The 15,059-nt window shown below is 38.1% G+C and overlaps 1 protein-coding gene across 1 annotated transcript in view; it reads right to left on the bottom strand.

Annotated features, from left to right (window-relative positions):
• SPINK5 (serine peptidase inhibitor Kazal type 5) overlaps positions 1-15,059 on the bottom strand; it is an 83,583-nt gene that overhangs the window by 38,808 nt on the left and 29,716 nt on the right. Inside the window, 7 exon segments of the mRNA NM_001102102.2 lie at positions 733-820; positions 2,386-2,513; positions 8,826-8,874; positions 11,627-11,754; positions 12,094-12,175; positions 12,612-12,739; positions 13,847-13,928. Coding sequence (NP_001095572.2) covers positions 733-820; positions 2,386-2,513; positions 8,826-8,874; positions 11,627-11,754; positions 12,094-12,175; positions 12,612-12,739; positions 13,847-13,928 — 685 coding nt within the window.

The raw sequence follows: 15,059 nt of genomic DNA, 5'->3' as shown, positions 1-15,059 counted from the left end.
CACAGCCTTCAGAAATATCACACATGGAGGTTGGGGGCAACATCTAAAGAGCATCATAGGCTTCAGAGCCAGAACATGTGGTTCAACTGTTAGCCCCCAAGTTACTGTGCATGTGTGTGTATGTATCTATATACACATATATAGTCACTAAATATATATTTCCTAACTTGTTATCTAAGCCTCCAGTTCCTTTTTTAAAATAAATACAGATAATAATATATACCTTGAATGGTTACTACAAAGATCAGTTATAAAATTGTTATACAACATGTCATACAGTAGCCACTACATAATTAATAGCCATGACCATCATCATTGTCATCATCATGTGAGATGTTATAGAATGTAAACTTGAGGCTTAAAGATGCTTTTAAGTAATTTTCTCAAGATCTTACAGAGAATTAACTGGGATTTTGTTTTAAACTAAACATTCTAATACAAAACAATGGGGAGAAAAGTCTAAACTCTACCTCTGTTGGTTTGCATTCAGATACATCTCCCGCGATTACTATAATTCACATGGTCAGTGGAGAAAAGGGTGGTTATCTTCTTAAACGCACAAGCACTAGATCAGATATTAGATAGATAAGCCGAGCAAAGAAGGAATCTTCTTAAGTATGGGGATCCAAATATAGCTCTTCAGTTTGCAGAGTCACTGAGGACAGTGGAAGCAGGAGCCTTGCCTAGAGAAAATGCAATGTTTATGTGGCTCTGATGATGTGAAACAATTACCTGCACTGTTTCTCTCTTAACTTTCACAGACCTAGGTTTATCCTTTTCTTTCTTGCCATTATTTTTCTTCTCTTCTTCTTCAAGTTTGCTGCAATAAAATACAGAAGATACAAGCTAAATGCAATTTCTCATTCTCTTCAGTAACGTATTTTAAAAAGGAGTAAGAATCTTCCAGACCAAACGTCAGATTTAGTCTTCAGTACAGATTTATCCAATCAAGATGTACTGATACTTTGCCCAATAATGCAGATAAATTCAGTAGTTTACAATCATCCTTAAAAAAAAATAAACCTAGTATGCTTTTTTATCAGTATGTGAACCTTGGCTAGTATTTTTTTTTTCGGTGACTTCAATCAATGATCTGGGGAAAAAATCACAGTTGCCTTGATTTTAATTTTTAAAAAATTTTTAAATTGCTTTTTATATCTAAATAATTACCATATTAATGATGAGAGCAAGGGGTGATACCATAGCAGGTGAGGGGCTCATATTGGTAATGAATCATGTTTTAATATAGAATTAAAAATTTTAATATTTTTTCATGGAATTAATATTCAAATTGAAACTCAAGTTTTCGAGTATAATAATGATTCAAGTCCAAGAAGATTCAACAACTAACATTTTGAGGTCAGTCATGAGCCTAAAATTCTGACATTCTTGTTATTTTATACTGACATATATCATATCAGAGCTGGAAAAATCCTTAGCATTTATCACATCTAATATAGTCATCTAATACAGTACTAGCAAATCAAGCCGATAAGAGGAAAACCCTGATTTCTTGAATCTCAGGCACTTTTTATTGACTGCCCCTGTTAATCTTTCCTCTAAGGAACTATGTGAATATACTTAGATTAGACCAAGACATGTGAAAGTTAAGGGGCAATAACTCTGCACTTCTTTAAACAAATATTATTTAAATATTTCTCAGCATTTTATGTGTGAGGCTTACTAGAGGATTGAGAATCTAAAGAGGAGGTGAAGCAGAGGTGGTAATAATCCATGTCTGTATTGTCCTACTCGATGGAGCTCTGGCTCCACTCAGAAAAACAGTGGCCCAAAGACCTGGACATGGCTAAAGAAGACGACTTTTAGTAAACATCCATATGGGACCTGCCTCTTACAGATTTCACTCTCTTACAGTAAGCCACTTATCCGAGTATTTCACCTGCATATGGTAATGCCCCTGAAAAGATAAATGCAATCCATTCTATTCCATTTCTTGTTTAGGCTATTTTAGACATGTTTACACACTGACCCCAGAGACTTCTGTTCAGCTGGTTTTCCCTTAACTGGCATCTGAGTATACTCACAGAATCATAAAATGTCAGGGGTGGGGGACCAAACACTTAATCTCACCCAGATCATCAAACTTCTGGTCTCTTTTTGTTACAAATTATGATTGTCAGGTGTTAAAAACATATTTGCACTAAATTAAGACTCTTCCCATGCATTAGCTAGAAGATAGAAAGATAGCTGAATAGAGAATAACATTGTCACTGTGACTCAGTGTTACTTAATGTCTTTCCCACGTGCTTTAAAATTGTCTAGCATTCAAGTCATGGTCTATATTCTACACATTTATGGAGAAATTGAGACAGGGCTGATAAATTGTAAAGAGAATGAAGGGGAGAGAAGAGCTTAGACACTCACAACAGGCTTGCACACATGGCACACTTGTTTCCATGCATTTTGCCATCCGGGCCACGGACAGGGTCATTCTCCCTGGTGCATATGAGCATTCCGTTCCTCACCTGGTTCCGAAACTCACTGCAGAGTTCCTGGAAAATGAAGAAAATACACTCTCAGAGTGGTTTTCTACCCTTCCTACACTTCTTTCTGTTATGAAGGAGAAGTAATGCAGAGTTAAGGGGAAAAAAAGTGACTACATGTAGCAGTAAATCAGTAAGCATTTAAAAGTCTTCTTTCGTGGACTCAGAATTGTTCTGTTTAGTGGATCTGAGAATGTTTAACGTCAGCATCCTCTTGAGGGTGCTTACAATAGAGGTGCAGAGGAAGGCTGATAAAATCGGTGGAGACCAAAATAAAATATATATGTTTATGATGTGTCGCACATCACAGTCTATAAAAGCTAGGAAAGATCAAAGGGGAGGAAATTCAACAGGCCTAGAAGAGGAGGTTTCCTGGAAAAACTGAGAATATTACTAGGTCTTCATGAAAAAGAAGGAAATCCTGCCATTTACAACAATTTGGACAAACTTGAGTGTATTATGCTAAGTAAAGTAAGTCAGAGAAAAACAAGTACTGTATAGTATCACTTATCTGTGGGATCCCCAAAAGCCAAATTCACAGAAACTGAATTAGATGGTGTTTACTGTGTGTGTGTGTGTGTGTGTGTGTATGTGTGTGTGTGAGAGAGAGAGAAAGTAATCAAAGGATACAATCTTGCAGTTATAAGTTCTAGTTCATGGTGATTATAGTTAACAATACTGCATTATATATGTAAAAGTTCCTAAGAGACTAAATGTTCTCCACACAAAAGACAAATGTAATTATGTGACATGATGGAGTTGTTCACCAAAGCTTTGGTGGCAAGCATTTTCCAATTTATAAGGTACCAAATCAACAAGCTATACACCTTGCCCAATGTTGTAATTCAATTATATCTCAGTAAAGCTGAACATTTTTAAATGAATGTGCCCCCCCCGCAAAGAATATTATGAGCCTCCATTTGTCTTTAAAAGGCTGAGAAAGAAGAGAAAAAACATTTTCAAACTAAGAAATAAAGACATATCTGAAATAAAGATCTGGGGAGAGTAAATAGGAAAGTATAATGGCTGGAGAAACTGGTTGACATCTTTCTGAGAGTTACTTGACAGACAGAGTCCAGGGTTGGAGGAGGCATATTTGAAACGAGAAGAATAACAGTGGAAGTGGAGAGAAGGAGGAATGTGTTAAGATCATTCAAAAAGCTTAGAGGATTTTAGAAACTGATCAGACATTCTGGATAGAACAAATTTTCAATTCTGAATTACTAATATTAATAAAAAGATCATTCCAGGTAACAGAGTTATTGAGAAAATTAGTCAGTATAAAGGAAAACTTTTAATTGCTGTTGACTCTGCCCCCCCCCCCACACACACACCTTCCAAAATTATTAGGCTTATACTTTTGCAACTCTTGTTAGGAACTAGAATAAAGATAAACTTTCTGTAAGACTATTTGACTCTGGTGGTGGAGAAGACTCTTGATAGTCCCTAGGACAACAAGGAGATCCAACCAGTCAATCCTATAGGAAAGCAACCTTGCATATTCATTGGAAGGACTGATACTGAGGCTGAAGCACCAATACTTTGGCCACCTGATGTGAAGAACTGACTCATTGGAAAAAACCTTGATGCTGGGAAAGATTAAAGGCAGGAGGAGAAGGGGATGACAGAGGTTGAAATGATTGGATGACATCACCAGTTCAGTGGACATCATTTGAGCAAGCTCCGGGAGTTAGTGATGGACAGGGAAGTCTGGTGTAATACAGTCCATGGTGTCGCAAAGAGTTGGACATGACTGAGCAACTGAACTGAACTGAGAGTAATCCAACATAGTTTGCTCTGCTACTTGTAAAAATGTACAATTATAAAATCATGTGATATAGATTTAAAATAAAGAGTCAAAGGATTTACTTAATAATCATAATTGAAGGTGGGGATATGAGTATTCATCCATAGCTGGATCCCGACAAAGATCAAATATGATTCAGTTCAGTCACTCAGTCGTGTCTGACTCTTTGTAATCCCATGAATTACAGCATGCCAGGCCTCCCTGTCCATCACCAACTCCTGGAGTTCACCCCAACTCATGTCCATCAAGTTCATGATGCCATCCAGCCATCTCATCCTCTGTCGTCCCCTTCTCTTCCTGCCCCCAATCCCTCCCAGCATCAGGGGCTTTTCCAGTGATTCAACTCTTCACATCAGGTGGCCAAAGTATTGGAGTTTCAGCTTTAGCATCAGTCCTTCCAAAGAACACTGAGGACTGATCTCCTTTAGAATGGACTGGTTGGATCTCCTTGCAGTCCAAGGGACTCTCAAGAGTCTTCTCCAACATCACAGTTCAAAAGCATCAATTCTTCGGCACTCAGCTTTCTTCAGTTCAAGTCTCACATCCATACATGACCACTGGAAAAACCATAGCCTTGACTAGATGGACCTTTGTTGGCAAAGTAATGTCTCTGCTTTTGAATATGCTATCTAGGTTGGTCATAACTTTTCTTCCGAGGAGTAAGCGTCTTTTAATTTCATGGCTGCAGTCACCATCTGCAGTGATTTTGGAGCCCCCAGAAATAAAGTCTGACACTGTTTCCACTGTTTCCCTATCTATTTGCCATGAAGTGATGGGACCAGATGCCATGATCTTCGTTTTCTGAATGTTGAGCTTTAAGCCAACTTTTTCACTCTCCTCTTTCACTTTCATCAAGAAGCTTTTTAATTACTCTTCACTTTCTGCCATAAGGGTGGTATCATCTGCTTATCTGAGGTTATTGATATTCCTCCCAGCAATCTTGAATCCAGCTTGTGCTTCTTCCAGCCCAGTGTTTCTCATGATGTACTCTGCATAGAAGTTAAATAAGCAGGGTGACAATATACAGCCTTAACGCACTCCTTTTCCTATTTGGAACCAGTCTGTTGTTCCATGTCCAGTTCTAACTGTTGCTTCCTGACCTTCATAGAGGTTTCTCAAGAGGCAGGTCAGGTGGTCTGGTATTCCCATCTCTTTCAGAATATTTCACAGTTTATTTTGATCCACACAGTCAAAGGCTTTGGCATAGTCAATAAAGCAGAAATAGATGTTTTTCTGGAACTCTCTTCCTTTTTCCATGATCCAGTGGATGTTGGCAATTTAATCTCTGGTTCCTCTGCCTTTTCTAAAACCAGCTTGAACATCTGGAAGTTCATGGTTCATGTATTGCTGAAGCCTGGCTTGGAGAATTTTGAGCATTACTTTACTAGCATGTGAGATGAGTGCAATTATGCGGTAGTTTGAGCATTCATTGCCATTGCCTTTCTTTGGGATTGGAATGAAAACTGACCTTTTCCATTCCTGTGGCCACTGCTGAGTTTTCCAAATTTGCTGGCATATTGAGTGCAGCACTTTCACAGCATCATCTTTTAGGATTTGAAATAGCTCAACTAGAATGCCATCACCTCCACTAGCTTTTATTATATGTGCACTTTGTTTTGTAAATTGAACTAATGTGGATAGGTGACGTATAGTTGATTTACAATGTTATGTTAGTGTACAGCAAAGTGAATCAATTATATATATATATATTTATATATATAACATACATTATGTATTTATATAAATATAACATTATATATATATATATAAAATACAAAAATCATATTGATTATATTCTTTGCAGCCAAAAATGAAAAGTTCTATACAGTCAGCAAAAACAAGATTGGGAGCTAACTGTGACTCAGATCATGAACTCTTCATTGCCAAATTCAGACATAAAATGAAGAAACTAGGGAAAGCCACTGGACCATTCAGGTATGACGTAAATCAAATCCCTTACAGTGGAAATGACAAATAGATTCAAGGGATTAGAGCTGATAGAGTGCCTGAAAAACTATGGATGGAGGTTTGTGACACTGTACAGGAGGCAGGGATCAACACTATCCCCAAGAAAAGGAAATGCAAAAAGGCCAAATGGCTGTCTGAGGAGGCCTTACAAATAGCTGTGAAAAGAAGAGAAGTGAAAGGCTAAGGAGAAAAGGAAAGATATACCCATTTGAATGCAGAGTTCCAAGGAATAGCAAGAAGAGATAAGAAAGCCTTCCTCAGTGATCAATGCAAAGAAATAGAGGAAAACAACAGAATGGGAAAGACTAGATATCTCTTGAAGAAAATTAGAGATACGAAGGGAACATTTCATGCAAAGGTGGGTATGATAAAGGACGGAAATGGTATGGACCTAACGGAAGCAGAAGATACTAAGAAGAGGTGGCAAGAATACACAGAACTAAACAAAAAAGATCTTCATGACCCAGATAATCACAATGGTGTGATCCCTCACCTAGAGCCAGACATCCTGAAATGCAAAGTCAAGTAGGCCTTAGGAAGCATCACTACCAACAAAGCTAACAGAGGTGATGGAATTCCAGCTGAGCTATTTCAAATCCTAAAAGATGATGCTGTGAAAGTGCTGCACTCAATATGCCAACAAATTTGGAAAACTCAGCAGTGGCCATAGGAATGGAAAAGGTCAGTTTTCATTCCAATCCCAAAGAAAGGCAATGCCAAAGAATGCTCAAACTACCACACAATTGTTCTTATCTCACACGCTAGCAAAGTAATGCTCAAAATTGTACAAGCCAGTCTTCAACAGTACATGCACTGTGAACTTCCAGGTGTTCCAGCTGGTTTTAGAAAAGGCAGAGGAACCAGAGATCAAATTGCCAACATCTGTTGGATCATCAAAAAAGCAAGGGAGTTCCAGAAAAACATCTACTTCTGCTTTACTGACTATGCCAAAGCTTTTGACTGTGTGGATCAAAATAAACTGTGGAAAAATCTGAAAGAGATGGGAATACTGGACCACCTGACCTGCCTCTTGAGAAATATGTATGCAGGTCAGGAAGCAACAGACTGGTTCCAGATAGGAAAAGGAGTACATCAAGGCTGTATATTGTCACCCTGCTTATATGCAGAGTACATCATGTGAAATGCTGGGCTGGATGAAGCACAAGCTGGATTCAAGATTGCCAGGAGAAATATCTATAATATCAGATATGTAGATGACACCACCCTTATAGCAGAAAGTAAAGAACTAAAGAGCCTCTTGATGAAAGTGAAAGAGGAAAGTAAAAAAGTTGGCTTAAGGCTCAACATTCAGAAAACTAAGATCATGACATCTGGAATTATGACATGAGGAAACAGTGGAAACAGTGACAGACTTTATTTTCGGGGGCTCCAAAATCACTGCAGATGGTGACTGCAGCCATGAAATTAAAAGGCACTTGGTCTTTGGAAGAAAAGTTATGACCAACCTAGACAGCATATTGAAAAGCAGAGACATTACTTTGCCAAGGTCCATCTAGTCAAAGCTATGGCTTTTCCAGTGGTCATGTATGGATGTGAGAGTTGGACTGTGAAGAAAGCTGAGCGCTGAAGAATTGATGTTTTTGAACTGTGGTGTTGGAGAAGACTCCTGAGAGTCCCTTGTACTGCAATGATATCAAACCAGTCCATCCTAAAGGAAATCAGTCCTGAATATTCATTGGAGGGACTGACGCTAAAGCTGAAACCCCAATACTTTGGCCACCTGATGCAAAGAACTGACTCATTGGAAAAGACCCTGATGCTGGGAAAGATTGAAGGCAGGAGAAGGGGATGAAAGAGGATGAGATGGTTGGATGACATCACTGACTGAATGGACATGAGCTTGAGTAAACTCCAGGAGTTTTTTATGGACAGGGCGGCCTGGTGTGCTGCAGTCCATGAGGTCACAAAGAGTTGGACACGACTGAGTGACCGAATGGAACTGAAAATATATATATAGAGAGAGTTCCCTGTACTATATAGTAGGTTCCTGTTAGTTATCTATTTTATTTATAAAAGAAAAGAAAGTGAAGTCGCTCAGTCGTGTCCAACTCTTTGCGACCCAGTGGACTGTAGCTTCCAGGCTCCTCCATCCATGGAATTTTCTAGGCAAGAGAACTGGAGTGGGTTACCATTTCCTTCTCCAGGGGATCTTCCTGACCCAAGGATCAAACCCAGGTGTCCTCATTGCGGGTAGACATTTTACCATCTGAGCCACCAGGGAATCCCAGTTTTTGTATATAGTAATGTGTATATGTCACTCCCAATCTCTCAGTTTACCGCCCCTCCCAACTTTGCCTCTAGGTAACTTTAAATTTGTTTTCTACATATGTGACTCTATTTCTGGTTTTTAAATAGGTTCATTTGTACCTTTTTTAGATTCCACATACAAGCAATATCATATGGTATTTGTCTTTCTGTGTCCCATAAAAATTAAACAGGGGAGCATTTACGCTAATGAGATACCTAGAGTGTTATTGTAGAGAAATCATGTCAGGGTATAATATAAGAACTTGTGAGAAAATTACCTTTGCATCTTCTCTTTTAGTCTTTGCTTTTGCTCTGTCTTCTTGCTGACTGTAAGAAATAGGAAAAAAGAGAAAAGAAATGAATCTTAATATGGTAGATTCTTAACACTCACTGGTTGATCATTCATTGCTTTCATTATTCTCAAGCAACTCCCATGATCCAGTTATAGTAGGTGTCATTTTATTGGGTAATAATTAGAATGATTTATTTCATCTCAAGAGAATGGTATTCAAGAAATAATCATTTAATTAACAAGGAAACCTATTTAGCTTCTCAGCAAATAACTTGCAATGGGACTTTCTTACTTGCTGATTCTTTTGCATTTGCAAAAGGTACAAAACTCTTCATTGCAAGTTAAGGCGTTAGTGGCTCAGTCATGTCTGACTTTTTGCTACTCAATGGATTGTAGCCCACCAAACATCTCTGTTTATGGAATTCTCCAGGCAGTAATTCTGGAGTGGGTTGCCATTCTCTTCTCCAGGGGATTTTCCAGACCCAGGGATTGAATCTGCCTGGTTGCATGCAGATTCTTTACTGTCTGAGCCACCAGGGAAGTCCCCCTCCAAAAAAAAACTCTTTATAAAGTGGTAATATTTAGCTTCTGGGAGGAGTATAGCATGATGATTAAGAAGAAAGACTCTGCAGCAAAATTGAACAAGAAACACAGAAAGTGTCAACCTGTCTGTGTCTTTGTCATCTTTAACTGTGGGAGATAGAGTGGAAGGATAGGAGAAGTAATAAGAATACTTCTCTCATAGGACTGTTGTGAGCATTACATGAGTTGATACATAGCCAAGCAATGAGAATAAGTATCTGGTATATAATAAAGGGATTGATAAAAGTGATCAATATCATCAGCATTATCAGCATTATTGAAAATTAACTCTCCAAGAACAGGCCTATGTTTAAATGAGAGTAACAGCTCTTAGCCATTTTGGAAAAGTGACAGTGTTGCAAACTGAGTTTAATATGCTCGGTCTAGAGCATAATTTGATCTATAATGCAGATAATTCAATCATATAGAGACAAAAACAATTTTTATATGTTACAATCAGCATAAATTCTCATTGATCAAATTAAAACTTAAAAAGTTGAGAACTCTATTTGTATATGCTATTAAAGTGTGCAAGAAATGACTATGGAGGAAAGCATGATTCTTAAGAAAGGCAATAGCCTTTGCTAACATATCCTTAAAATATGAGATAATAAAACTTTAATTGAATAATTTTTACATTGATGGAAGAAACTAACTAAAATAGCTCCAAAATTGTGGAGTTTCTTAAACTTCATTATTTGAAAACTGATCCAAACTTTACTATGATGATTGTAAATTGTCTGTAAGATTTAACATATTTCCCTTTCATAATGTAGTTAGAGGAAACAGCAGAGATGACCATTAGGTGGCAGTCTTACTTCCTCATCTCTGAAAGATTAATATCAAGAATAGACTGAAATAAGCCTAAAGACATGTAAATGTTACTACCAAAACAATGAGAAATCTTATCATTTTCTTCATTTTTCCTGTGCCAAAATTTATATCATCCTCATCTTCTCTGGGCCTTAATTTTTTTTCATCTATAACTTGTGATAATACCAAACCCATTACATACGGTTGCTGTAAAGATTAAATGAGACTGGGCAGCAAAGCCCTCAACAAGTATATGCAGATTATATGCATTCAATAAATGTTGGTTATGATAATTATATGGTCATTGTCATGATTTCCACGTAACAGATTTTTTTAATGTTTCCATGGCTCTCTCACACTATGGGACAAATCTCCTGGGTTATATTGCTCTCAGCTAGGGGAGATGGAATGACTGAGTCCTTTCAGAAATTCTGCGGCTGCTGCCAAGTTGCTTCAGTCATTTCCGACTCTGTGCGACCCCATAAACAGCAGCCCACCAGGCTTCCCCGTCCCTGGGATTCTCTAGGCAAGAACACCGGAGTGGGTTGCCATTTCCTTCTCCAATGCATGAAAGTGTAAAGTGAAAGTGCAGTCGCTCAGTCGTCTCCGACTGTTAGCGACCCCATGGACTACAGCCTACCAGGCTCCTCTGTCCATGGGATTTTCCAGGCAAGAGTACTGGAGTGGGTTGCCATTGCCTTCTCCTTCAGAAATTCTAGGCATATAGAAAATAGAATATCCCTTGGGACAAAGAGCAAAAGACTTAAGGAAAATCATTGACTCCGGTTTTTGTCTATTGAGAATAGAGTCATACTTTAGTCCCTATAAATGGGGTATTGAACTCCTGCACAATAAAATCATCATTCCTGAAGCAGTCCTTCTCTAACTATTGCAGAGTTCATCTTCATGTTGTATCCAAATCTGTCTCCCTGTATCTCTCATCAGTTTTAATCCTGTTGCTTGCGGTCACACAGAATGAGTAGAAAGAAAAATAGTGAACCAAAACAAAAAATTCCTAAAATCCGCTGTATACCATAATGATATCAATGTATATAATCTCATGTATTTCCTCTTTCAGTTAATAATCCTTCATAAAACTAAAAGCATTTAGTGTGGTTTTCACAGAGTAGTCTCTGCTCTGAAAAAAAGATCTTTCTGAAATGTCCTGAAATGATTCTGTATTCTTTGCGTCACAGAAGTTATCATCTAAAAATTCTCCATTTGTTTTTTAGTTTTGGATTTGTTTTGTTTATGTTTTTCAGTTCATTTAAATGTGACACAGAAAAAAAGGCTAGCTATGCCTAAGTGGAAAATGTGTTATTCATAATTATTTGAAAACTTCCCTTAGCAGTTCCCTGCCCCCAAGCCTCAGAAGCCCTGGGCTCTACTCACAAGAAGGCCTCACACATGGAGCAGGTGTTGCCATGCATCTTCCCATCTGGGCCCTGGACGGGATCGTTCTCTCGAGTACAGAGAAGCTGTCCATTCTTCCTGGATTTGCGGTATTCCCTGCACAGCTCCTGTGAAATCAAGGAGGGAAGTCTGAGCTGTTGAACACAAGTTGGATCAGATTGCAAAAAATCCTGAAGTTTAGACTTTTTTTCTCAAATGGGGTTCAGCAGTTGGTAAATTTTAGAATAACTTTGAGGACACAAGCAATTTTAAATGATGGAAGTTATAGACCCTCAACCTAGAAACAGTTATCTATGTAAATGTGTGCATGCACACATATAAACAAATACACAAACACAAACTATATTCGTGTTTCATACGGTTTTAGAGAATTTATGGGTGCCCTGAATGCCACCTATGGATCCCAGGTCCATATGCCTCTGACTTGTTGCAGAAGTTCCTCTTACCTCAAAGGAAGTTGTGGTCTCAGTTTGTCTTTTATTTCTTGATTCACCTTCCTTCTTTTTCTTTTCTTTTTCTTCTGCTTGGCTAAAAGAGAGTCATTTAAAGAGAAATGAGTAAGAATTCTAGACTATCCAGGTTGAAAGTGATCTAAAGTACTCAAATATTTGATTATTACAGTTGATATAAATTATGAACTAGGTATGCACTGTTGGGCATATTGATATGTTTGCTAGTGATCTGTCACATGATTTCCGATGATTTCATATCCCACTCCACAAGGGTGTGATCCTTGTTTCAGATCATTTACACTCCCATGGGAACTCAACCAGCAAGTAATACGCAAGAATCATTCTTGGATTCTTACAACATTGTGCTAAAATGTGCCACACACACACACATACAAACGCCATTGACAAGAAACAGACACAATTTAAGAAAGAGAATAAAGCTCCCAAAGAGAGAGAGATGAAGCAGAAAGGACAGAACCCTCCCTCATTTTCCCAGCAGCCGCTCTACTCACAAGAAGGCCTCACACATGGAGCAGGTGTTGCCATGCATCTTCCCATCTGGGCCCTGGACGGGATCGTTCTCTCTGGTGCATGGGAGTTTCCCATTTCTCACAAACTGGCGGTATTCACTGCACACCTCCTGCCAAAATAGAGAAGGTAATCTAGAAATACATTTCATCCCCATTCAAAGCAGAAGTTCAAAGCATCTCCACTGGTAGAAACTAATCTTTTGAATCCAGGACTTTAGTTGTGTTTCTCTCAAATATAAAATTCAACTCAAGGAACAGAACTCATGATTTGCTAAGAGACGGAAACAAACAAGACATCAGAGGATGCATAATAAAAGAGGGAGGCAAGTAAACTCTACTAGACATAGGATGAAACAAGTACACACATACAGGTCCAAGAAAATCTGAGAACCCAAATGTTGGGACCATGAAATCTGATTGTGGAAATCAGGGAAGATGTTTTCTGGGAATTACAATAATTTGAGTGAGACTTTGAAGAGTAAGTAGAATTTTCCTGGTTAAGAAATAGATTGAGAAATATACATTTGAGATTGCTAAAATGAGCTGAGGGGCACATGTTGGAGACTACATGGCATATATAGCAGCATATGAATTTCTGAACAGCAGTACGGAGCCAAATAAGAGAGCTAAGGAGACTAAAATGCATCCTTCAGTTGATAATGAGTGATTTGTGCATTTTAAGAAGATAAGTATTACGATCTGGTTGATATTTTGAAACTTTAGTCCAGCTGTGTTAGGGAGAATGGCTGGATAAGGAAAAAAAAATTAGAAAAGGAGGATTCAACTTTTATCATTTAAACAAGTTATGATAACTTACATAGGTCCATGAAAATGAATATTGTAGCATTTCAAAGGTAAAAACCATGTTTTTTCCAGGTGTGCAAGGTATTTTTTAACCCAACTCAGAGGTGAAATTTCAAAAATTCACCTGTAGAAAATACACACCAAGTGTCTCTGAAAACTGAGTAGCAAAAGCTAGTCCAGTCTGTTACATGATAAAAGTAGAACTAGTACTCAATTTTTTTTCCCAGACTGCAAATAAGTCCTTTTCATTGTACAGAGTTAGTTTCTGAAGCAGCAAAAATTGATCAATCTGCCATAGCATGCATCTCAATGTCATCTCTAGATTGAAGGGTTAAGGTTTTCTGGGGATTTTTGCAGGGCAGTATGCCAGCATTTAGGTTCTTTGAAGTGTGTTCAAATTATAGTCTACTCACTGCATATGAGGGTGCTTTTCCAGATTCTCTTTTACTTCTTGCTTTTGCTTCAGCCTTTTTCTTTTCTTCAGCTTCTGCTTGGCTGAATGAGGGGGTGGAAAAAGGACAGATCCATAGAACCAAACCCAGGCAATGGCTTCTCCATGTTCCTGCACCGCTAATCTGTCCTCCCTCCTTAGGAAGAAGCAACGTGGCCCCTTTATCACTACATATTAATGAGAAACAGCACACAACAGCCTCCACTGTGGTAAAGTACCATATCTTCTTCATAGTTTCTGCTTAACATTGAAATAAAGATAGCAATACTGGGAGACTTGCTTTCCGAAAATAACCTTTCTTGACCATGCTCAGAAAAGGAACATCATCGGCATTCATCAAGGAGATACCAAAACTACTAGCTTGGTGACATTATACCTGGAGGCTGAAAGTGGCCTTAACAGAGCACACCGACTGGTCCCCTTGTTTCACAGACACAAGGTGAAGTAGTGAGGGCTTTGCTTATAATCTCAGGATATGACCACAACTAACCAAGAGCTTTCATCTCAAGTCTATGTTCAATCTACCACCTCATGTACACCCTAGATTTATTAATTCAATTTATATGTACTGCCTACTCATGACTGTGTTATCTATAAGGAAATGTAGGATGGATAGAAAAAGATTAATAATTGCCATACCTTGATAAGCCAAATGAGCCTGTTTGTTCTATACAATGGAATTGTATGATATGTACAGTTAATTGATGGTATTTCAACTATACATGGTTGTCGGTCAAAGCAAAAGGTCAAACTAAATGTAGTGAACTACTTAATCTGAACTCAATCAAATAAACTGAGCCCAATCCCAGATTTTGAAACCAAACTCAATTATAACTTACTAAGAAATGTCACATTATAAAAAGCAACATGTACTGTTATTTTATGAGTTCATGGATGTTTCATGGACAACTTTAATAATCAATTTCTGTAGTTTATGTGTTAATTTGGGGAAGACTAAATGCCTATAAACTTGTAGCTTCAGCAGTAGGAGAATTTGATATTTGTGTAAATCAGGATGTTCCAGTGCGAAGGAATAGATGTGGGGGAAACAGACATCTTGGCATAAATAGCTCTAGATACGTACTCCCGCCTCTATTATTAACATTCTCTGTGTAACTTCTGTAGCTCCCTCCCCAGTTCTGAAAACAGGCTAGTTCTATTAAATTACTGTAGGA

This window comes from Bos taurus, chromosome 7 (genome assembly GCF_002263795.3).
Source record: "Bos taurus isolate L1 Dominette 01449 registration number 42190680 breed Hereford chromosome 7, ARS-UCD2.0, whole genome shotgun sequence".
Lineage (NCBI taxonomy): Eukaryota > Metazoa > Chordata > Mammalia > Artiodactyla > Bovidae > Bos > Bos taurus.
The sequence above is the reverse complement of the archived record's forward strand: the minus strand, read 5'-3'. Positions and strand labels throughout refer to the sequence as shown.